This window comes from Hyaena hyaena, unplaced genomic scaffold (genome assembly GCF_003009895.1).
Source record: "Hyaena hyaena isolate Hyena2069 unplaced genomic scaffold, ASM300989v1 scaffold_10, whole genome shotgun sequence".
Classification (NCBI taxonomy): Eukaryota; Metazoa; Chordata; class Mammalia; order Carnivora; family Hyaenidae; genus Hyaena; species Hyaena hyaena.
Genome location: NW_024080642.1, coordinates 5,726,293 through 5,751,113, shown reverse-complemented (window position 1 = coordinate 5,751,113; position 24,821 = coordinate 5,726,293). Strand labels below are relative to the sequence as shown.

Genomic DNA, 24,821 nt, shown 5'->3' with positions numbered 1-24,821 from the left:
CTGAGGAAGGTGGCACATTTGTGTCTCCCTGTGAGTCCCCACCGCCATATTCCAGATCCCCTTTGCGGGCGTGGCCCTGGTATGCTCGAGGGAGGCCCGCCTAGCCCCTTGGTGTCCTGCCACTGACGGTTCTGTCTCCCAGCAGGCCAGCAACCTCCAGAAACCAAGTCTATTTTCAGGACATCACTTAAATACAGAGAAGGGAGGGTGAAGAGTGGAGAGGGACATGGCACATTTTCCAGAGAAATGATGCTGCCTGAACTACTGTGGCTATTTATAACCCCTGGTAAATGTGGACTCTGCTATTTCCTGATTAGATTAGTGCCGGGGGCGGAGGAGCCAGGCCCCCAGGATGTGAGCGGACAGAACACCTGACCGCTTGCCTGCCAGTCCCAGCAGAGAGATGCCCCCGACTGGCCCCGGGGAGCGGGTCCCTAGGGGCTGCCAGGTCACCTGAGGGACGGAGACAGATGGGGCTGCAAAGAGCCAGGCTGGAGGAGACCCCCAGAGGGCCCCTCCTTCACCTCACAGGTAATAGACATACCGCTGGGGCTCCCCCAAGGTGGGGCCCTGGCAGGAGACAGAAATAAGCCACAGGACATCCTGGAGAAAGTCATGAGCGGGCCACACATAGCCCCTGGGAGCAGCTCAGTTACGGGCTGTTCGCCCTTGCATTCAGGCAAAGGTGAGGTCACGGCTGCACATTCAGACTCTGCCAAGGAGAGAAGGCTGGCTTTTGGGACGGATGTCCCCAAGGGAATGCGCAGGTGGCCTGCACTGAAATCCCAGGCTGGGAATCCCGCATTCCCACTAAGGCACTAAGGAGCCACGCTTTCTCAGAGTGAATGTGGCAGGTGGTTGGGGAACTGCTTCCCCAGCCTGGCATCTGGGACAGGAAACCCCAGCGGCCTCCCGGGGGCACTGACAGGACCGGAGGCCAGGAGGGCAGGGGAGGATGCTCTGAGCTCACCCAGGCATCCTGTGCACGGCGGGTGTGATTCGTTCCTGCAGGAGCATCCTCAAGGGTCCCCTGGACAGGCCTGAGCCCTTCCTTCCTCCCAGCCCGTCTCTCGCCAGCCTGGGCCAGGTGACCCCAGCGCATCTCCTTCCTCTGTCTTCCTTCCCTCTCAGTGCTGGCGGTTTCAGAGGCACCAGCGAGTCTGGGGTCCCCACTGCTGCTCCCCGGGGGTGGGTGACACAGCCTGTGTTCAAACCCAAGTCCTTCTGATGGTGGGCCACAGCCTTCCCACGGTGCTGCACCCTTGCAGCCAGGCGGCTCACCCGAAAGCCTTCTGGTGATTTCTGCTGCTTCTCCTTCCCTCACGCCCTCACTGGGGGGCCTGTGGTGGCACCAAGCTGTCTAGGGCAGTGGGGGATAACCTCTCGGAACCGGCAGCTGTGGTCCCAGCGGGAGGGGACGAACGGGCACAGAGCAGCGTCCGTGTGTTACTTTGGGATGTAACACAGGGGCGCCCTGGGTGACGAGGACCCATGAAGACAGTATTCACTAGGGGCCCCAGGCCTCCACTCCCTCCTCCCAACCCCGCCACAGCCCCTTGGCTCTGAGCCCCTTTCCTCAGAACATCACCCTGTCATTTCCACAGCACAGGCCCGAGGCCCTGCTGAGCCTGCTTGACCCCTGACCTCCTATCCCTGTGAGCCTGGCTTCCGCTCTCACTCCGGCACTGCTCCACCCTTGGCTTTCTGAGTCCGGGGTCTGTCCCGGGAGGTGGCATGGACTTCCCTCGAAGCCAGACTTGTTTGGAGGGCTAATAAAAACGAAGTGCTTCTTAACAAGAAGGGCAGTAAAGCCAGTATACTGGAGTTGTCACCCTCAGTGGTGACAAGGGTACAGAACGGAAGGTAGAGATGGCGGCCATGCTTCTGGGGGTGCCTGCCAGAGGCCGAGCTCTGGGCTGCGGACATCAGGCCTGGAGCCAGGTGTCCGGGCTGACGGTGCTACACTTCCTGTGGCTCCCAGGCCGGTGGCCACGGTGGCGGTCCTGGGCTGGCTTTCTCCAGCCCTCCCCCAAGTGTGTCCACATGGTCTGGGCTGGGTCCCCTTGGGACACCCAAGCCAGCCTGTCATTGGGACAGACCACAGGCGTGAGAGGCATGGCAGGGCTGGCAACGGGGGGAGCCGGGAGCTGCCAAAGCCTGCCTCTCCTCCCTCTTGGGAAGGGTACTGGAGGATTCCGTCAACGTGGCTGCTCTGAAGAGAGGCTCGCAGAGAGGCGGGGAGGGGTGGCAGGGGGACGCCAGGGCCTATATCCTGGCTTCCAGCTCAGCAGCTGGGCCTGGGGAAACCATGGTCAGGCTCAGGAAACTCACCCCGTTTTCCCAGGGGTGACTCCCCTACCGTGAGGCCAGACAGGCTCTGTGCCTCCAACCCTCCCCCTGCAGGGTCAGGTACCCTCTCCTGGGCCTGCAGCACGACAGGCTTTGCTGACTCTGTACCGCAAGGCCCCAGGATCTTGCCTCCCCTCCCCCCGCCCCCCTGGACTTTGAAGTTCTCAGAGGCCCACATATGGAAAGGGTTTAGCAGCTCTGAATGGGGCTTTTATTGAAGCCAGGTTAGCCTCATGGTACCCCCTGTGACCTGCCTTCCCCAGCGCTCTGCATTCCAGTGGCTCGGCCTGCCCTCAACCCTGGGCTGCCTCTGGAGACCCCCAAGGCGGGGGTGGGGGGGGGGGATCTCTCCCGGAGCCCTGGGACCCTGCCTGCCTCAGGGCCAGCCTGTAGCCACTGCCTTCCCTGCCCCACACAGCCTGGACACTTCGCCCCGGAACCCAGCCTCAGGCTAACAGCCAGGAAGTTGCCTCGCCTTGGCTCGGGGCCATGTTGGGGGCACCAGGGTAATGAAGGCAGGGCTGCTCTCGGGAAAAGGCACCGGCTGCGGCCAAAGCAACACAGAGGCAGCCAGCCCAGAGCAGCCTCATCTCCAGAGTCGGGAGTGTGAGGCTGAGGTCCTGAGCAGGAAGTTTCATGCTAATTGCCATGGGAAGGCCGAGGGCCTGCAGGACCACCATGGGCTTGGTGGCCTCCGTCTGGACTCAGAGGTGCGCCGGTGAGCACTGTGAAAGTCCTACTCTGAGGCTGACCTCATCCTCCCTGCCCAGGCCAGGAACGCAGTCTGGGCACAGAGCCTGCTCGTGAGAACGAGCGGCCCTGGCGATCCTGCTGCCTGTCCCCGCCCTGAAGGGCCTCTCGGTGGTCTCCTGCCCTGGCCCCACATGCCCAGAGCCCCACACTCACTAGCTATCCCCAAAAGTAACCGCTTATTTCTCTGAACGGCATGCTAGGCTGCGTACCACAGGCAGCAAGCCCCCCCACCCAGGGCACCCAGGTGAGCTCTATGGGTAACTGAGGACCAGCCACAGGCCCCACGGGGCTCTGGACCCCCACCTTGCAGGGCAGCATGCTGGCTGAGAGCCGGGTTTGAGTGCTGGCTCCTACACTAAGCCACTCAGGTCACTCTGGGTCAGTCCCAGAGCCCCAGTTTCCTCATGTAAAACAGAGTAGATAATATCAGCACCTCTTAGGTTATCACCTCTCACATCATGGGCTAAGAATGACCTGGTAATCAGCAAGTGCTGAAAGTGTGTCTGCATCACTAAAGCCAGGCTCAAAGCCCCCAGTGGCTTCCCACTGTGCTGAGATTAAAAGCTGAACTCATTATCATGGCCTTCAAGGTCCTTCCCAGTCTGGCCACGCCTGCTCCATCCAGGGTGGTCTCTCACCCTCTCCTGTGGCCTCTGTCTGCTTCTGAATATGCCGTGGCCACCCCCACCCCAGCTGTGGGTTTTCACCTGGTCAGTTCCTCTGTCTGGAATGCACTATCCTGGATCTTTCCAGAATCCTTCTTGTCATTTAAATCTTACTTCAAGGGGCACCTGGGCGGCTCAGTTGGTTAAGCATCTGACTCGTGATCATGATCAAGTCGTGAAATCAAGCCCTACGTAGGGCTCTGTGCTGAGTAAGCATGGAGCCTGCTTGGGATTTTCTCTCTCTGCCCCTCTTCCGCTCGTGCTCTCTCTCAAAACAGACAAACACTAAAAAAAAAAAAAAAATCTTAGTTCAAAATTACCTCTTCAAGCAAGGCCCCTCCCTTCTCATTACTCTCTAATACCCAATTTTATTTTCTCCCCAGCACTTGTCCAGCCTGAAATGATCTTATTTACTGCCTGGACTCCCTCTGTAGACAGCAAGTTCCATGAGGTTAAGGGTTCTCTGCCTTCTGTCTCTGGAGTGCCCAGTACATGGTAGGCAGCCATCAGTATTCAGGGACCAGATGAATGAAACGCCATGTGGGGGATGGAGAGAAAGCCATGCCTTTCCACCAAGGCTCCTTTAGGACAGGGGTCAAGAAGCCTCACATTTCCTGCTCACCTCTCTTCTCCTTTGTTCAGTGAATGGCTGGCCTTGGCCCAAGGGCAGCCCTGCGACCTCTCCCACCCAGACTTTCCCCGTGTGTTGAGAGTTTAAGACTTAGGAATCTTGGGACGTGGCCAAAATCTTCACATGAGCTGGATCTAGGAGATCATCCCACTCAGCTCCTTCATGATGCTGAGGCCAGAGAACAAGAAAGGTGAAGAGATTTGGCCAAGGTCACACAGCCAGCCAGTAAAGACAGCAGACTCAGAGTTAGAAAAAGGTTAGTCAAGCCCTCTTGACTCCGACCAGCCTGGTGCCCTCTCTGGCTTCCTATGCCGTCCGAGCCTGAGGGGCGGGTGCTTGAAGGATGAGCCCAGGGCACAAACAAGGCTTCAGGAGCGTGATGGGAAGCAGAGCTGTGGCTGTCACTGCTCTGGCTGTGCCCATCTGAGGCCCCAACCTTGGCTGGGATCACTGCCCAGGGCAGAGAAGATTCCAGTCCCTGACTAAGGAAATCACTGCGGGATGACAGTGCCCTCCCAGCCTCTCTGCAGAAGAATCCCAAGGGCAGCTCCCACGGTGGCTTACCACCTCTCTAGGCTCACCTTGGGGCCAAAAGACAACGTGGCCTTACTCTAAAGCTCACTGGGATCCTGGACTGACTCTCGTTTCTCCCGGGGACTGGGTGGGCAGGTTCCAGACATGGGGGAATGGATGTTCCTCTAGGGTGCTAGGGAGCGGTCACAATACAGATACCCTTCCTGTCCCCAGCACGAGCTGACAGGGAGAAAGGAAGCCATGACAGTACCTACTGACCAGCTCCCAACACTGCACGAAACTGGCAGGCAAAGCCACTGGCAGACGGCTTTCCAACGTGTGCTCCCTGACCAATGCCTGGCAACTCCCCCAAACTTGCTCCTGCAGAAGTTTCTGGGCTCTTTCCAAAATGTCTGCCCTCCCGGGGCCTCACTGCCTCTGGATACTCCTCCACCACTGGGCTCCGACAGCTTTGGCCTTTCGGGAACCACCCAGGTTGGCAGGCTTAGCTCCCCCTGGTCCAGGGCCATCTAAAAGCTGGGGCACCAAGCCCAGCATGGCTGCCTGGCCAAGCCACCTGTGGACCACAGAGAGACCAGAGAGAGCCAGTGCCCTTTCTAACCTCCCCAGGTGCAAAGAAACAGCACCTTGCCAAGTGCACTCAGAGTAGGGGGTTCTACCTTGGGGTCTGTACTTATATCTAAAACAGCATCCAGTTTGTGCATATGGGTGGCTCTGTGTCTGGATGGCGGCTCCGCAGCCTTCATCAGCTGCTCAGAGTTGAGGACTCCTGCTCTGTGGAATCGCATAGCCCTCTTGGGAGCCAGCTCAGTGGATAAGTAGGGGTACCGGGGTCAAGAGACCCCCATATGGCCCCAGTGAGCAAGTGCTGTAAGAAGCTTCGTGGCTGTGGAAATGCAGCAAGGTCACTCCATCCCCCCTTCCTAACTCTCCAGCCAGCCTGATCACAACCCTGGCTCTCACAGAAGCCCAGGAGGTAATGGGCTGGCCGCACGGGTCTCCAGCCTGAGGGAGAGGCGCTATTGTCCCTTTCCTACAGTGGAGGGGTCACTATAGGGGTGCAAGCAGGCATGAGAATGATTAAGACATGGACACAGCAGAGGGGGAGGGGCAGGGGGCAAGGGGCAGGATAGAGATCTACTGCATAAGGTTTCCAGATCTTTCTTGACATCCAGAGCCAGATTATGAAATATAGTTAATGAGCCTAGGATATATCTGTATCTGATAGCCCAGCATCCTTGTACCCTCCACGCCTAGAACAGCCAGGGGATGGCTGTGTGAGCCTCGAGGATGTACACATACTTTGTGTACCCGGTGCTACCTGTTAGGAAGAACTGTCAAGTTCAGTGACAGGTTCTGGGAGGGGCTAAGAGCTGTCCTGTGGGTCACAGTCAGTGACTGGCCCTGCCAGTTCAGCCTGAGTCCCCAGCTCCATGCAACCCCCCCTTGCTCAATACTCTGGCTTGGCCTCTGCCTCATGGGCGACCTGCTAGCCTCTCTTTGGCTCCCACAGTGACCCCATTAAAGCCTTTGGATACTTCAGGGGGTGGGGGGTGGGCTGCCTCCTTCAGCCTCTCTCCCTACAAAGTGCAACCTAGGGCTCTGGGAGCAGGTGCGATGGGAGGAAGAGCAGGTGCTGAGCCTAGTCCCCGGCAGTGTGATTTGAAGCGAAAAATTAAAAAACAAACAATAAATTAAAAAGCAAAGGAAAAGGAAAGTGGAAACGCGAAGTGAAGTGCCAAGAGCGCTGGCAGAACCCGCAAACCCAAATGCCACGTGTCTCCTCTGCTAAACGCTTGCACAACACACCAACTGCCAAGTCAGAGGCCAGAATGAGGCTTCGGCCCCAGAACTCTCCTTGGGGATAAGAACAACCCCAAACACCGCCCCCTGGGGCCCAGAGTGGGGTGTCTTCCAGCAACTGCAGAGACCCCACAGGTTCATACTAACTAGGACTGTCCCATCTAAATGGATTCTTTAGCCCCAGCAAGGAGTCCCCGGATGAGTCACATAAACCCCCTCCAGGCTTTAACGAATCTTTAGTGAAATGGGAATTAACAGGAGGGCCCAGGTGTCTTGGCATCCACAGCATCAAATCCTCAGGGCAAAGCTGATGAGGAGTTAATGGGCGACCCGCCTGCCAGGCTAGGCGGTACCTGGTGCCCTTCCCCCATGCCACCTAAGCTGCTGCCTGATCCCAGCCCCCCTGGCTGGCAGGGAGCCTGCAGCACTGAAAAAAATAGGTTAACGCAGCCGCAGCCGGGGAAAGTAGGGGAGCGGGCAGAGGGCCTGGCCCCACAGGCCCGCCTGCTCGCCCACCAGCTTGGGCACAGTTAGGCAGGCGCAGCAGGGTGAATGAAGGTCCCGCCATGCAGACCCTGGTGTCTGTGACACTGACATACTGTGTCCCACAGTGGGAGCTAAGGGACCGAATCCCTGGCCACACAGGGTACCCTAGTGCCAGAGCCACCCTGTGGTTTCACAGATGCCCCTCAGCTCAGCAGCCCAGCACCTGGCTGGCCCTCCACCCTGCCCCGAGGGTACCACTAGACTTGGGGCCACCAGAGGCAAAGCTGCCTAAACAATTCCTGAAGTGGATTCTTCATTTTGCCAGTCACACATACACACTGAAAGAACAGAAAGTCTGGGATCTGAGGAGTTTAAGAATTGCCCCCTACCTGCCAGGCACCTTCCCAAAGGGACAGGTAAGCCAGAAAGGCTCTGTTAGGGTGGCACCAGGCCAGAAACCCACTGGGGCAGTTTCTTGCCAACCTGGAGGTTAGAGGATGGACAATGAGCTTTGGGCTGGTGTCTGCTTTGGGCTGGTGTCTGCTGGCCTCAGCAGGGGCCGGGGAGGCGGGTGCAGGGAAGGACGTCTCCGGGCTGCCGGGCATAGAGAGCTGCCTCAGCACAGAGGGGCGCGGGGAGCAGCTGAGGCCAGCAGGGCTCTGCTAGCCTGGTCCCTGGAGATGCTGAAGGTGACACAGGGGCCAAGGCAGGACAGCTCAAGTTGCTGCCCTGTCCAGCACTTTCCAAGACTGATGTCACCTCTGGGAGGTCAAGTATGCCCACTGGCAGGGGGTGAAACTAGACAAGGAGCCAACAGGCCCGAGATCCCTTCCTCTTGGCAGGTGCTAGCTGGAGGTGAGGACCTGCGCAGAGGGTCCCCCTCCCCCACCCCTCTAGGCTGCAGGGTGGCTTGCAAGTCTCCATCAGCCACAGCCACAGCCACAGCCTCCCTGAAAGGATGGGCATGGCCCCTTCCAGCCGGGACAGGTACCCTGCGACATCTTGCTTAGGCAGTGAATTCAGTCCGCGGTTATCAAGTGCTTACTGTGTGCTAGGTGCGGGGTCTGGTTCCTCCTCAGATGCCCGATGCCAGGGCCCAAAGCCAGCCCCCAGGCAGCCTGCCCAGCTGCAGGACAGTCGGCCTCTATCTCGGATTTTCATCCCCACCAAGGTCTGGGGCTGCAGGCAGGAAGGCAGTCTGCCCTGGCACAGCGTGGTCTGGGCTTGCTGCTGGGTCAGGAAACCCCCGGCACGCAGACTGGGCTGCCTGATGCCCACCCAGCCCTGGGCCAGCAATCAGCTGGGTGGGCATCTGACGAGGCAGGCCCTGACAAGGCAGGCCCCCGGAGGCCGGAGCCCCCAGATGGCAGCACCACCACCTCCACGCCACGCTCCCTTCCTCCTCGGTGGGGCATGATGCCCACAGCCCCATACAAAGAACTCTTACACGGCCAGTGGTGCTGTGTGCTTCTGCTAGTGCCCCCCAGCAATGTCCACTGGGTTCTGGTAGGGGATCCCACAGGGGCTGGGCACCCTGGGGAGGGAGGACTGAGACCCAGGAGCCCCTTGCTTAACCGTTCACATTCCTGCCTGTACAGACTCAGAAAGGAGCCAGGCTGTTCTCTCCCACAGGAGACAACAACCCCCTTTTCCTGAGGCAGAGACAGATGCAGAGAAAGCAGCCAGGGTCAGGGGTGGGGGTGGCAACAGCATTAATCATCAAATTAAGGCCACTTGCAACAGACCCACATGCCTACCCCAGCCTCTGTCCTAGGGCTCCATAATTAGGCAGGAGCTGTAATGATCTCCAAGGTGGGGGGACGGGGTGGGGGTGGGGGTGGGGGGAGAAACAGAGCGGCCCGGCAGTCCCCGGCCCTCCCCACCCGCGCGGGTCCCCCTACCCCCGGCTAGCACCTTTTGGCGGAGCAGCTTGCTGCGCACCCGGCCCCAGAGCCGGGCGCCTGTGTTGGGGGGCCGCTTGCTCCCCGGCTCCTCCAGCCGATCCAGGCAGCAGCGCTCCAGGGGCTCACAGACCGCCTTCAGGCTGCAGTCGGGCTGAGGCAGTATGTCGGTCATGCCGGCGGCAGCAGGGCCCGGCCGGGACTACAACCCTGGCCGGCTCCGGGGCCGCTGGCGAGGCGCGGGCAGCCTGGCCCCCGGGGCTCCGCGGCAGCGGCGAAGATAGACGGAGCGTGCGGAGCGCCCAACCCCCGGGCGGCCTGGACTGTTACTCGAGCCGGACAGGGAAGCGCATGGTGGGAGGCTCGGCTTTCTCCTCCCCTCCCCGGAGGCCGCCTCCCAGAGGAGCGCACCGGCAGCAGCGGCCGCGGGCCCACTTCTCCGCCTGCTGGTCCCCGCGAGGCTCGCAGGGACGCCCCAGTGCGTGCGCCACGGACCGCCCGCCCGAGACAGCGCGGGGACCCGCCCCCACCGAAGGAAGTGACTCAAAGGAGGTGCTGGAGGCTGCCCCTCCAAAAAACCCAACCTCCGGGTTTTAACTCTTGGCAGGCTGGGGCTCCCGCTCACGGACCCTCAGCCCAAGTACTAAATAAAGTTTGACAAAGCAGCTAAACACAATCCAGTCCCTTCCCCTCGCCATCCCGGGTTAACCCTTTCACCACCAGGCTGCTCCCTGGGGACCTGGGGCCTGTGAGGGAGGCTTGGGAGGAAGCCAGAGGGGGTCGGCAGGGGCAGGAGCTGCCTTCTGGCCATGGATAACGACCCTCGTCCCTGGCAAAGGTCCTGCACTGCCCTGGAGTTCTGCTTCCCCTACTCTCAACTCGTGCCCCGAGGCATCTCCCTGGATGCCAGTTTGGTGACAGGGCCGGACATCTGGACTGGCACTCGCAAACCTCCTCTTGGGAATATAGAGAATCAAGAAGCTCCCCAGTGGGGCAGCCTCCTGGGCTCTGGGGGTCTGGAAGGAACTGGCCACTAGGGGCCATCCTCCAGGGATGTGAGCGAAAGCCAAGCATGGCACTGGTTGGTTGCCAAAGCCCAGCAAGAGGAGCCTCTCACACACCCACTTTTAACCGTGGCCCCGTGGACCTTACCAGAAAAGCCCCAAACAGGTTTGTGCTGCCATGGGCAGAGCCATTTAAGCAAACGGGCAATCAGCCACTTTGTCTGGGCTGGGTGGCTTGGAAGATAAAGAACGAACTTGTTCTTGACCCTTGAGTTGGGAAACGTTCTAACCAGAGTGAGAAGTGAATCATCAAGTTAGAGCCTGGTGTTCGGGGGTGGGGGAAGGCCCCCAGATGGTTAGGGTACACAAAACCCAGAGGCACCCAGGACATCACATTATGCAGAGCAAGGCTCATAGCAAGAAGGAAGCCAACATTTTCAGGATGCCAACCATGAGCCAGGTCCCATGCAAAGGGCTTTCAGAAATCTGACTGCATTTAGGCCTTACGACTTTTGTGAGGCCTGTGTTACAGTCTCGTTTTCCGAGTTTTGAGGCCTCAGGCTCAGGGAGGGAAAGTTCCCGCCTGAGGTCACATGACTGTAGCTGGGGAGTGACAGGTCTCTTTTAAAGCTTCTGGTACTCACAACCGCTGGGCCTCACTGAAGTGCGGCTGGTTTTTTTTCTCCTCACCTTTTTAAAAATGATTACTTATTTATTTATTTGAGAGAGAGAAAGAGTGAGCATGAGCAGGAGGGACAGAGGGAGAGAAAGAGAGAGAGTCCTAAGCAGGCTCCACACTCAGCATGGAGCCTGATGCGGGCTTCACTGCAAATAGCCAAGACCTGGCCATAATAAAAGCCACCTTTACCGAACATTTACTGTGTGACAGGCACCATGCTAAACCACACTTCATGTTCCCCCAACCTTACGAGGTAAGTACCAGCACTGCCATTTTCTATTTGAGGACATGAAGGAGACCGGAAGTTGAGCACCTTGCCCCAGGTCATGCCAGGCCCAGCCATAGCAGGTCTGACGGACGCCACCGCTGTCTTATCCTGTATGGCAGGATCTGGTCCCGCACTCCCTCTGCCTGGTGGGTAGGAATGGGGTCTTGGAGCTCTGCTGGGCTCTGGGTGTCCCTGAAGGGTGGCCAGCTCCATCTTTCCTAGGGCTCCACACTCCACACCTGCTTCTACACACAGTGCAGACAGGGCTGGGCTGCCAAGGCCACCCAGAGCCTCCTCATAGCCGAGCCAAAGTTACCCAAAGCCACTGCAGCTAAACACAGCCGGCCCATGACACCTTGCCCAGTACTCCCTGAGTGGGGGGGAAGAGACCCACACCTTGCCCAGCTGCGGCCCGAGCCACCTAAACCTTCCTGACCCATCCCTAATCTGCCTCTCCCAGGGCACCAGATGCCCCCTCTGAAGAGTCTTCCTCAAGTCCCATGAAGGGCCAGGCAGGCCCCTCACCCCTCACCCTGGCTGTCACAAAGCCCATTTCCTCTAGGAAGGCATCACTCACTCCTGCCGACTTCACTTCTCCAACTCACCCATTTCATTTGAGAGGCGCTGATCGAGGGCCTGGCTATGTGTTTGACCCTGGGTGGGGGGCTGAGGACCCACAGACATGAATCAAAAGTCTGTGTCTGACAAGGCTGAGAGTCCAAGAGAGGAGCAAGACATGGGCTTAAATACCTTTTAACGGGAAGCAGAAAAGCACTCATTCACTTGACACGTAGCAAGTGTGCACCTCCCACGTGCCACACCCAGATGGCCAAAGCATCATCTTAGCTCTCAAGAAGCCCAGTCTTGGGCCTTAAGAACAGCACAGATAAAGTGCAACGAAAATTGAAGGAAAGGAGAGAAAATTTCTATCCAGGGGAACCACAGAAGGCTTCTTGGAGGAGGAGGGGTTGGCATGAGCCTTGAGAGCTGTGGAAAAAGGCCATCTGCCCTGGCTTTCCTCTGCATCCCTTCAAGCTAACGTGCAATCGCTGGTTGTGTAACTGGCTGGGAAAGTGCCATTATCATCACTGACCATGTCAGTGCACTTGGCACCGTCAGCTGGTTAACTTCAAAACTGGCCCCTTGCTGGCTTTCTAAGGTTCTCTTCCTTCTATCTGGGTCATATGCCACAGGGTGCAGTTTGGGGGAATTTGTTACAAGGTGTGCCTCCCCCCCACCGCCACTGGGTGTGTGGGAGAAGCGGAGCAGTATAGATCCTGTTCCCAAAGCCCTATGCTTGTCTGTCATAGGAATCCCAGGCTCAATACTTGTCTGGGTAAAGCAAACTCTGATTGGGTGAAAGCTGGCCAACTGGTCTCCATGGTGACATAAGCGCCTTAGCAGATGGGTAGCTGAGTCGGGAGGCTCTTCCCTTGAGATGTTCATCTTTCCGTTCCTCCCCGTGGGCTGGGGGCTCTCTCTGGGACAGCACAGATTTGCCTTCTCCTCCCTAAGCCTGACTCACTCCTTCCTGGAATCAATGGTCGGGGAGCAGGCTGCAGGGGGGTTTGTGCAAGACAAACGTTCCCAGTCAGTTCCTCAAAAGCAACCATCTGAATTGGGGTCCCTCTAGCCCGCCACGGACCCTTCCTCACCTTCGCTGGATGGGCCAGCCTTAGGCTGTCCTGACGACCCAGGAAAGGACTGCATCCCCTCCTCGCTCTGTCCATCCCTTCGTCCAGCCACACCTGGCAGAACCCGCCTCTAGGGACATGCAAGGGCCTCCTGTCTGGATAAACAGAGCCTGGGCGGGAAGGCCCACACGAACAGATGTCGCTGTCTTTGGAATTAAAAACATTCCTAGTAGACTGTCCTGTCCTCCCTCATTCCCCCTTTCCCCTCCTCCCTTCCAGGCTCTCTGCAGGAGCAACGAGAGGGGCCACCCTCAGGTGCAAGACCCTGAGTTCCACCTAAGGAGGGGTATTTACCTGGGGCGGTTGGGACCAGGCACCCAGCACAAGCCTGCATGAGGCAAAATCGGGTGACAGTGATCAGCAGCGGCATCACTGAAGAAAAAAAGGTCAACAGGGAACATATGCAGCCTGAGATGTGTGGGCGGGAGAGGCACGGACTGCTACCGGTGCTGCCTTGGTGACAGCCGGGGGTAGGGGCAACCTCCAGGCAAATCCTCCGGCCTGTGAATGTGAGGAAGAAGGTTCTTTCTCAGAACTTTGAGAGGCTGCTGTCACTTCTCTGGAGTGACCCCTTTTTTTTCCCCAGTGGAATGACGTCCGTCTTCTCCCCCAGCGCAGACTAGAACCCTGATCCCCTATCCCTGTCCTCTAGCCAAATGACAGGAATCCAGGAAAGAAGGTTTTTGAGCAGCCAATTAGATCAAGGCCAACAGCACCCCCGTGCACAGCCTGGGAGTGAGGTGGGGGAGGGGGCAAGTGAGAGCCCCAATAAGTCACCCAGAGAGTCTGGGTACAGGAGCTGGGGAGCCTGGGGTTGCACTGAGGATGGGGAGCAGAGCTGGGGGCCAGGTGGTGGTGGAGAGCATGGTGGAGGCTGAGGCTGGAGGGCTGCAGAAAGGAAGCCCGCGGGGGTCCCCACCCCAACACAGGCACGGGAGTCCGAGCTCAGAGAACCAGCAGGGCCGCAGTGCGCCGGAGCCCAGAGAGACGGGGGCCCTGGTGCAGGGTATGCACACTGGCAGGGAGGGTGGTACACCCCAGCAGCCGTGAGAAAGCAGGATGGGAGACTCCCCTTCAGATTCCTGGCCCTGTAGCCCTAATGCGTGCTCCCACCTCTTTCTGTACTTATCCCATAGAACTATACTGATGGCAGATTCCTGGCAACCCCCAGTGATTCTCATGGCATACTGGGTCACAGAAACGGCTGGAAACCCCACTGGAGCCTTCGAGAACATCTCACTTATCTAAAACAAAGGCCGCCCAGGACAGAGTGGGCAGAACAAACCTACTACATCCTTCCACTCGTTCCCCGTACAACTCATGGCCAGACCAGCACCCTGAGCCCCTTGGGCTCACCTGCTCCTTCTCACCAGGAGGAGGTGTGCGGCCAGGGTCTCCAGAACAGTGTTGGGGGAGAGGCAGGGGGCCCCCCAGGCCTCATGCTGAAGACACAAAAGCCTCAAGCAGGAAGGTTTGAAAGTAAGTCAGGGTCCACTGAGCCCCCATGCCTTTTTTCCCCTGCTCTCCGATTAACCGACTCTTTTCCACTCAACTTGGAGCTCCAAGTGAACAGAAGAAAGCTCTTGGGAGCCAGGGACCCGAGCAAGAGTCCTGCCTGGTCATTGGAGACTCAGGAGCCACTTTCTCTCTCTGAGCTCAGTTCCCACACCTGTTAAAACATGAGCTTGGACCAGACAAATCGTCATCAACAAATTTTTTACGCAGAGGACACTCTCCGCCTTTCTTTCGAAATGAAATCTTACACCAAAGTTTCCTTGCCTCGCAGTCAGATAAAAACAGAAGCAAACAGAGGCCCCCGCTGAAGGCCGGGGGTGGGGTGTGCCCCAAGTCCCTCCCAGCAACCCCCAAGCTCTGTAGGCAGAACCTGGCGCCCCTGAGCCTCCTTCCAGGGGATGGTTCTCATGAGAACTGCGGGTTCTCTTAACCACAGCCATTGGCCCCTGCTTGCCCTCGGGGTGGGGAGATGTGGAGGCCGGGGAGATTAGGGGCTTTTTAAGGAAACTTCCGGGTCAGAGTCCTGGCTCTGAAACTCCTGTCTTATCTCTACTTTTCTTTCTGCTTTGGGAAAACCGTGGGCCTCTGCTTTGCTGGTATGGGTTCCCTTTGGATAACACTTACCGAGTCATTCAGGCTGGTGCTTTCTGGGTCACCTTGGCCCTGAAGCCAGTAAGCCCAGCTCTTGCCTCTAAGGGTATGAGCAGGCTGTGCCCAGCTTTTCATGTCCCAGAGTGGGCTGCGCCTGGAGGTTAGACCCTTACCGAGTGCCACCACTGCTCATGTCCCTCAATGCCGTGGCAATGGCTGGGCCGCCAGTGAGGAGCCATGGCGGGTCTGCAGTGCCCACGGTGAGGGAGGCTGGCAGATCCCATGTAAGGTGCCCCCAACAGCACTCACATCCACCTCAGCCCTCACTCAGGGATGTCCCTGGCAATTCCTCTACTAAGTCCTTTTCTCAGAGTTTTTTTTTTGAAACCAAAAGCAAGACCACCCTAGAGACCAGTGTTTTGGATTTCTAGGAAGATAAAGTTGCAGTCTCCGCCCACAGGGAGCTCAGTAGTTACTGAAATGTACAGTGTGCCGGGTCCAGTCACCTCTGTAATCTCATTTAATATTCACACAGGTTCCAGAGAAAGCACTCAAGAAGTCACCTGAGGCCACCCTGCTATTAGGTGCGGGAGCTGGGATCAAACCTGGCTCTTCCGCCCGAGTCTGGGAGCCCCCCAGAGCTGGGAAGAGAGCACCCCTCCTATGGTTTGTTGAGAAGCTGGATATTCTCAGGCACTGAATGAGTCTGTTCCCAAGGTCCTCTCTGGATCAGCTTCCCTGCTTGCCACCCACCCGAGAGGTGGGCCTAGGGAATGGGCACCAAGCCCACCCTCACGGTGGCATTCCCAAGTGGGGCAGGAGGGCAAGAGGGAGCCTCGAGCCTCCAGCTGTTTCCTATTGAATGCTTCCTGTCTCCAGAATCCACTGGGCAGAGTCCGCCTCCCCAAATCAGGAACACCTGGGAGGCGGAGGCGGCTGAGCAGGGGTGAGGAGAGAGGGTAGAAGTGTGGGGAGGTCTCTACGTAGCTGGGCACCGGCCCTCCCGAGGGATCCGGCCCCTGGCTTTCCGCCATCATGCTGCCTGCTCTCCGAGTGTAACTGAGGCATGCTGACGGGTCTTGAGAAGTGACAGCAGGTGGAGATGAACGGCTCTGAGATGGGCAGGGCTGGGGTGGGGCAAGACAAGGGCTCCAGTCCCAAGGCCTCTGGGAGGAGGCAGTGTCTGAAGCAGGGAGAGGAGCAGTCCTGGCACAGAACCTCCCCGGTCCCCATGTGCCTCCGGGCTGCCCCGGTGGTGACGGCAGCGGCAAAGAGAAGAACCCTGCGTGGGCCAGCTCTGAGAACAGCAGGGACGTGAGACACAAGCTCTAGAGGCAGACGCTTCCCCTGCTGGTGCACATCAGGCCCGAGGCTGGGTGCGGGGGAGGGCTCCACCCTCGGGGGCTGGGGGGAAGGCTGGAAAGCCACCCCCAGCATGGCCATCACAGTGTCCCAGCGGTAGGGAGCTGCCTGGCACTGTGGGGTGCCAGGCCAGGGGTTGAGGGCTGGGGTGGTGGAATGAAAGGGAAAAGCCAGCCCCAAGGCTTTCTCATAGCTGCCCCCACACCCCTAGGTAAAACCAGGCCATTCCCAGGATCCAGGGGCCCAGCCGTGGTCAGCATGGCCTGAAAGATGATTGGGAGAAGGTGTCAAGGACCCACATGAATGTCCCTCTGTCATCCCACCCAGGGAGGGACCCCGGCACCTCCTGGCACCAGGCATGAAGAACCAGAGTGGGTAATAGCTAAAAGCATCTCTGGGTCAACCAGGCCACTGCCCCAGAGCCCAGGCTCGCAGAGCAGTAAAGCTGGTATAACTGACCCTCCAGCAGTCAAACAGGGACAACAGACCCCTCGGGGACCAGAGAGAGGGATGTGGAGTGGGGGAGCCCTAGACTCCTGCCCTGGCAGGCTCCTGACCCACGCTTACTCTGAATTTCCTCATGCTCTGCAGAGTAATTGAAACCAGAAGCAACTCTGGGCCCACAACGGCCCCTTGTTCCCAGCTCCTCACTCACTCTGCGCTCTGGGCCTGACTGCACCCTGCCAAGCTGAGAGCTGCACCAACGGGGAAGAGCCCAGAGCTGCACAGTCCAGGGCCAAGGGAGGGACATCTTGGCTGCCAGGTGGTAAGGGCCCTAACCTTGACCTCCAGTCTATGCCGAGGTCCCTTGGTTAATCAAAGCAGTCTGACCTTCACCAGCATAACAAAACAGATGTGGCCTCAGCCAGCCTAAGGTCTATACACAGGGGGCCACCTGCAGGTGACAGCCTTTGGGAGGGGGTGCCGCTTGACCAGCTATACCTGGAGTCCCTATAGGAAGGTGGAGGACAGTGTACCTGGACCTGCCAGTTTGGGCAAAGGACTGTCATTATTAGATGAGCACAGACTCTGTGCCAGCCCTGTGCCAAGGGCTTCATGGACTTCCACATTCAATGTTCTACTGGACCCATTTTATGGGTGAGAAGACTGAGGCTCAGAAAGGTAAAATAACTTACTCTGTTCTCCCAACTAGTGAATGGAAAAAGCCGGACTCTGAACGCCAGATCTGTTTGGCTTCAAGGGCCCAACTGACAGATCAAAATCCTCCTGTTTTCTTTACTACATGCTGAGGTCCTGTTCATTCTTCGTATCCACAGCACAGTGCCTGACACTTAGAGGGTGCCCAGTATGCAGAGAGGCATGAAGCAGCTAGTGAAAGCATGGCTCCTTCAGGTAGGCTCCTCTGAGCCTTACAACGGCAGAGTGGGGATAATTATCCCCATTCAACAGATGAAGAAGCTGCAGCCCCCAGACAAGCAAGCGGTCTTCTGACCCTCAGCATCGGGCTAACTCCCTCCACACTTGGTACATATCAACCATGACCCAGGGAAGGGCAGACGCGATCTGAGAAAATAAGGGTCAAGGAGACAGGGATGCCTAACTTGGGGAAGAGAAAGCCAAGAGGCAACTGTTTTAACCAGAAGAGGCCAATAGTGACCAGTTGTGTCACTTGTGGGGCCCTGCTTTCTGGTAATAGCGGGAGACCAATGAGCAGGTGGGTGGGGGTGGGGAATCTTGGGTCTGGAGAGGAGGCGGCTAGGAAATCTCCATCCTCAAAAACCAGGCTCTTTTTCTCACTCAAAAGGAAGAAAGTCTAGAGGCACCTGGTTGGCTCAGTTGGTAGAGCATGCCACTCTTGATCGCAGGGTCGTGATTCAAGCCCCACTTTGAGTGTCGAGCCTACTTAAAATAAAAATTTTTTTTTAATTAAAAAAAAGTGGGGGGAGAAAGTCTAAGTTAAAAGTAACCTAAATGCCCTTTGGTGGATGAGTGGATAAACAAATTGTGGTCTATGCATTCAATGTTATTCAGCCTTAAAGAAGGAAATTCTGGGAGGGGCACCCGGGTGGCTCAGTCAGTTAAGTGTCTGACTTCGGCTCAGGTCATGATCTCACAGTTCATGGGTTCAAGCCCCGCGTCAGGCTCTGCACTGACAGTGCAGACGCTGCTTGGGATTCCCTCTCTCTCTGCCCTTCCCTGACCTGTGCTTTCTCTCTCTCAAAATAAATAAATAAACTTAAAAAAAAAAAAGGACATTCTGGGAGTGCCCAAGTGGCTCAGTCAGTTAAGCGCCCAACTTTGGCTCAGGTCATGATCTTGCGGTTCGTGGGTTTGAGCCCCGCACTGGTCTCTGTGCTGACAGCGCAGAGCCGGGAGCCTGTTTCAGATTCTGTATCTCCCTCTCTCTCTGTCCCTCTACTGCTCAGGCTCTCTCCCTCTCTCTCAGAAATGAATAAGCATTAAAACATTAGTTTAAGAAGGAAATTCTGGGGCGCCTGGGTGGCTTAGTCGGTTAAGCGTCCGACTTTCGCTTAGGTCATGATCTCGCGGTTCGTGGGTTCGAGCCCCGCGTCGGGCTCTGTGCTGACTGCCAGCTCAGAGCCTGGAGCCTGTTTCAGTCTGTCACTCCCTCTCTCTCTGACCCTCCGCTGCTCACGCCGTGTCTCTCTCTCTCTCTCTCTCTCTCTCTCCTAGAAATAAATAAAAATATAAAAAAAGAAAAAAAAAGAAGGAAATTCTGACATGCTACAGCGTGGATGAACCTCAAAGGCATATGATTCCACTTCCATGAGGTCCCTGGAATAGTCAAAATCATAGACAAAATAAGAATGGTGGTGGTTGCCAGAGGGGTTACTTTTTTTTTTTTTTTTAAGTAAGCTCTATGCTCAACGTGGGGTTTGAACTCATGACCCCAAAATCAAGAGTTGCATGCTCTACCGACTGAGCCAGCCCTGGAGAGTTACTGTCTAATGGGTACAGTGAGAAGGGATGATGAGAAAGTTCTGGGGAAAGAAAAGCTCTGGAAAGGGCTGGTGGCAATGACTGCACAACAGTGTGAATGTACTTAATGCCTCTGAGTGACACTAAAAATCATGAAGACGATAAATTTTATGGTATGTATATTTTACCAGAGTTGAACAAAAAGTTAAGAGGGTCTAGATATTGTCAGATTTGCCAATCAGGGCTCTGTGTCCCAGTCCTGAAGACAGGGGACTGGCCTTCATGACCTCCTCCTGAGTGTCATTTATAATAGCTCTGAACCCTCACAAGCTTCCAAGAGGCCAGGTCAACAATGTTACAGAAACTACCCCATTTCCCCTTCAGACATGGGCTCTGTGCTCTGGAAGAGAAGAAGACAGAGGCGAGGCATCCCATCAGGCCTGGACTTGGCAGCCAGGACAGCCAAGTACCTTCTTTCTGGCCTGGGACCCTGCTCCTTCCGCCCCCAAGGGCTTGAGCACTCCCAGGTGCCACCTCCTACCCTGAGGGGGGGGGTGTGCAGAGCCAAGGGTGGGGGCTGTCCCCAGACTTGTGGCTGAGCTGAGGACCGAGGGTGCAGCAGTGACATGGAGGGGCTCCTCTGGCTTAGGGAGCTTCTAGGTCTCCGACTCCTCTTTAGTCTGGAGTCAGTGGCAGGAGCTGAGCTGTGGGATCCTCAGGGAGAGCTCTCCCCTCAGGCCATGCCAGTCAACAAGGGCTAGGCCCTGGGAATATGCTAATCAGCCAGAGGGTAGGTCCCAGTTGGGGACAGCACATCTGGAGCCTGGAGCAGCGTGGTTGGAAATAGACTGAGATAAACATATGGGAGTCCCCTGGGGCCAGGGAGCCACGCAGACAAAGGGGGGCCTCCTGGCTGAGAGGTTCCTGGGCCAGAAGGGGGGAGGGAGGCAGGCAGCGGGGGTGGCCTGGACAGAGAATCTGGACACACTGGCCCCTTGGCTCTGGGGGACAGAGAGGACTCCTGAGCCTGGAAGAGGAGAAACGCACTAAGCTGGGGGTGGGGGAAGGCTCTAGTAAATTTGTAGCGACAAAGGGCAGATCCCGGAGGACCACAGACTGACACTCAAGTCTGTCCCCACCCCATCTAAGAGCATTTTCTTTCATTCATTTGCTCAGCAGCTGACCAAGCATGACAAACCTGGGACTGGGTCCCTGAATGTGGAGCCCTTGCTCAACCACTGTGACTGTCACTCACCCTTTCTGGTCTCAGTCTCCTTCTCGGCCCCAAACAGGATTGGATTAAATGCCCCCTAGGAGTGTCTGTCCTAAAACCTTTCTGATCTCTTCTTTCATTCTTTCCTTCAACCTTCCTCTGACTTGTGTTACAATCCCTCCTGCTCAGGGCAGGCGGGGTCTTTAATTTCCTGGGACACTCCCTGCACATCCCTGCCTCCCAGCACGGCCACCAAGGCCCTTTCCCCAGAAAACCCACCCTGCTCCTTTCTGCTGACCCAGAGCCTGCCCACCTTGCTAGAATAACACAGAGCCTTAATGCGGCAACTCACGGGCTGGCCATTATGTAAAATAATTTTTATGCGGTATAAGAACTACTCTGGGCAATGTAACAAGAAAGGTAATTATAAAGACTACATATGGCCCCAGAAAAAAGGGAGGTTTATGATATTACGTGAAAATAGAAAAAATACAAAGCACACACTGTGATTAAAGCTATATAAAAATTTCTATGTCCGAGGAAGTGAAAAGGCACGTCGAATGGCTGTTTCAGAAGAGTGGGAGGGGGGATGGCTTGTGATTCTGTTTCAAGTCTCTCTACTATTACTGCGATTTTCCTTCTTTTTTTTTTTTAATAATTCTTTTTTTATTTTTTTTAATGTTTTTTTTTTTATTTATTTCTAGGAGAGAGAGAGAGACAACGTGAGCAGGGGAGGGTCAGAGAGAGAGAGAGACACAGACTGAAACAGGCTCCAGGCTCTGAGCTGGCAGTCAGCACAGAGCCCGACGCGGGGCTCGAACCCACGAACCGCGAGATCATGACCCAAGCGAAAGTCGGACGCTTAACCGACTAAGCCACCCAGGCGCCCCTACTGCGATTTTCCTTCTAACATAAACATTGCATTTGGAATTTTAAAAACCCAGGGCTCTGAAATCCCCCTCGCTCCACCTCCTCCTGGGAGCCTCCCTGACTCCGGCCCACGATTGATCTTTTCTTCTTTGAGTTCCCGCTGCCCGCTTTGCCATCTTATTCCACTGGGCACGGTGGTGGGCAGAGCACACCTGCTGAGGACAGGGTCCAGCCTGCCTCCAGTTCTGATTCTGGTCCTGTCTCCCTCCCCGTGGGCTGCCTGGCCTTGGACAGGTCGCCTACCCCTTTGGTGCCTCGGCCTTTGCATCTTTCCAACTGTGATCACTTTCCTCCCCCACAGGGTACATGAAGACCCCCCGAGATAATGGCTGTGAGCATCAGCCCAGCGCTGGGTGCTAGCCCCCGGGTGCCGCCATCTTACTGTGCTCTCCAGTGGCTTGGCACGCCTTAATACACTCATCTCTCCCATCCTGAGGCCAGGCCCCTACGGGTCTTCGAGCGGCCAGCCCGTGCTGGGTACACTGCAGAGGGATGGGGAGTCCCCTGCCCTGGCTCTTTTCCGTGCACGCGTGCTCATTCTGCTTCCCTCCAGGTGCGCGAGGCGGTCAGCGTCCCCTGTCAAGGTGAGAGGACTCCAGACTAAAGAAGGCTTAGGCTCACTTTACATCATAAAGTGGGATGCTGGGGTGGAACATCACCCTGGCTCCTTCTCCAGGCCACTAGCCATGCCACTGCCCTGTACCCAGCCTGAGAGACCCCTTGTTGGAGGCCCGGGGGATAAGGACACAGCACAGAGGAGAGGGCATGGCTGCCCTGCACACGGCCAGCAGAGGCCACGGGCCTTGGTGTCCTCGCAGGGAGGATATAATTGTCATTTCCCTCGCGGAGCTGTTGCGAGGATCCGAGGAGATCATGTTTGAGACTTGTGCCTCCAAGAGCCCAAGTGCTGTACACACATGTTGCTGATTAGTGCTGCCATGTGCCTGCCACTAAGCGCTGCCCCCACCCCGGCCTGCTGATCCAGATTCCCTGCCCCCACCCCCACAGCAGGCAAACTCAGACAGAGACTCGTTTGGGAACAAACACCTGGAGCTCAGGAAACGCAGTCCCTAGTTCTTTAGATGGGCTGAGTGAGAAGGGGCTTAGAATGAAGGCAGGGGACAGGCGTGGGCCCTCCTTCCCCTGCCTCTCCTTCAGGACACCAGAACATTACCAAAGACAGCCCCTACTGCAAGGCCACCCTTCGCTCCATCCCCACGGCCCGCCGAAGGGGAGCAGAACCACGTGCCAGACGCTGGTGCCAATTCCCTTCCTTGGACACGTGGCATAAAGGGAGGTGAGAGCAAGATGTGGGAACAGACCATTCTGTGGCTCTGTGGGGCCTGGCCACATGGGACGGGCTCAGCACAGGCTCTCCACCCAGCCTGGCGATCCTCGGGGCCTCCATGGGGCATCACAGGGTGAGCAGACGTTACGAGGCATGGCACGCCCTGGGCAGGACCCCCCCACCCCTCCCTGACCCACGGGAAGGCAGGCGAGGGGGGCCCCACAGCTGAGGGCCAAGGGCTGCGCCCTGGGGAGGTGAGGGCTGGGAGACTCCAAAGTCCCCCAGAGAATGCTGGCTCTCAGCTGGCCGCTCACAGGCCCAGGTCAGCTGGCAGCAGGAAGGTTTGTGTTTCTTTTAATATCAACTCCCAGGCATTTAACATTCCTCGAAGCTTAAACACAGAAACATTTTCCTTACCAGACTGTGCTTTCTGCTCTGCCAAACATAACCTGGCTTCCTCCCCTTCCCCCAAAGCCTCCATCTGCTCCTGTCTCCAAGATGTAATGATTTATGGTGTGTTTCCCCTGGGGCTTGTGCGGCTGACAGAAACGAGGGGGAGGAGGGAAGCAACGGAGCTGGAAGTCCAGGTGGGGCCGGTGCCACAGGGCCCTGGAATCTGGATTCTGGGGAGGGGGGCAAGGACCCACGGTGCTCACTTGTGGGGGCTGCCCTGGAGACCCTTTTTAACTCTTCCATTCCATGGCCGCCAATGGCCCAGGAAGCATGGCTGCCACCTCCTTGGCTGGATATCACCTGGGGCTGAACGGGCAGGCCCCGAGCCCCTTCCCTGCCTGTCCCTCTGGCCAGCCCAGGGATGTGGAGATGGGGCCATCACCCCTTATCCCTGCAGGAAGTCGGTCTGAATTTACAGGCCTCTCTCATCTAAATTAATGAAGGACCGGCTTGTGGTTGCCTGGCAGCCCGGTCTCCCTGGTGACAGTGCTGAGGAGCGGGTCCCGCAGCATCAGGAACGGACACACACGGGAACACGGGGCGACAGGAGGCAGATGGCTGGGCCTCCGCCGAATAAGGCCAGTCCCCAGTTCAAACACTCAGGTGAAACAGGTGGGAGAAGAGGAGGCCCATATGGGTCCCCACAAGGGCACAGCCGCCAAGAACACCCAGCCAAATGCCAGATACCAAACTCTGCAGCCTCAACAGGGCAGCAGAGCACAAACCTTTCCCTTGAAGCAGCAGCATTCGGTCCCTCTCCCCTCCTCCCCCATCACACCTGGGGCAACTAAGAAACTCAGAGCACCTAATGCCCATGGGCACAGTCCCAGTGCTTACTGCCTCCCTTGATTTCATGGTCACAGAATCCACCCCCCTCAAGGCCACCGTGTCCTAAGCAGGAGGTGCCAGATGGAGTCCATGCTAGACTTCATCCCTCCCAACCTGCATCCCCTTGATAGGTGAATGCAGAGCAGCCATCTTCAAAACTGGCAGAATGTTCCAGAGACACAGGCAAACAAGGGCTTTCAAGAAACACAGTTGAGGCACATATACTCTTACCCCAACTCAGGACCTGGCTCTACCAACACACCCAGAACCCACCCTAAGCCAGTGAACTCCTGGCATGAGTAAGGCCTCACAGCAGCCCCAGCACCAAACCAGCGCCCAGGGAGCCAGCTGGACCCTAAGCCCAGCTCAGGGTCTCCAGCCTCTTATGCCAGACATTGATCAAACACAGCATTCACGGATACAATACAGCCTCAGAATCTGTCTCAGCACAACATGCCGGGGAAAAGCCGCCAGCAGATCAGAGTGGAGATGTGACAACAAGGGTAGGAGCCCCCCTCCACCACGCGGGGGTGTACGTGATGTACCTGAGCCAGCCGTGAAGCCCGAGGAAGCAGGCACACGTGGGCTTCTCAAACTGGAATAGGATGCCGTCTCCAGCAGGGGAGAGCCACCACCTTGGGGAACTCCTCTCAAACTCACCTGGATCTGCCCTTTGCCCATGATCTTGTCCACGATCTCATTGTTGTCCTTGTTGACCTTGGTCTTGTCGTAGCACTTCTCGTAGCACAGGATCCTCAGGGACTGGGAGCCCTCCAGCTCAATCTCAAACTCCTGGGGAAAGACGGTACCACGGTCCTGACCCTCCAAAGCTGAGACACAGAACTTCCTGGCAGGTGTGGGCCCCAACCTTGCAAGGGTGAGAAGGGGGTAAGGGGGCCCATGAGGAGCACATCGCAAGGCGTGGAGGAACTTCCTCCCTTTCTGGAGCTCCAGAGGCCTCCAAACTCGCCGA

The 24,821-nt window shown here is 57.2% G+C and overlaps 1 protein-coding gene across 4 annotated transcripts in view; it reads right to left on the bottom strand.

Moving 5' to 3' along the window:
* ABR (ABR activator of RhoGEF and GTPase) overlaps window positions 1-24,821 on the bottom strand; it is a 179,704-nt gene that overhangs the window by 13,530 nt on the left and 141,353 nt on the right. For all 4 annotated transcript variants that reach the window (XM_039252221.1, XM_039252227.1, XM_039252242.1 and 1 more), the window contains one exon: window positions 24,509-24,640. In XM_039252221.1, coding sequence (XP_039108152.1) covers window positions 24,509-24,640 — 132 coding nt within the window. The remainder of the gene's footprint in view (window positions 1-24,508; window positions 24,641-24,821) is intronic.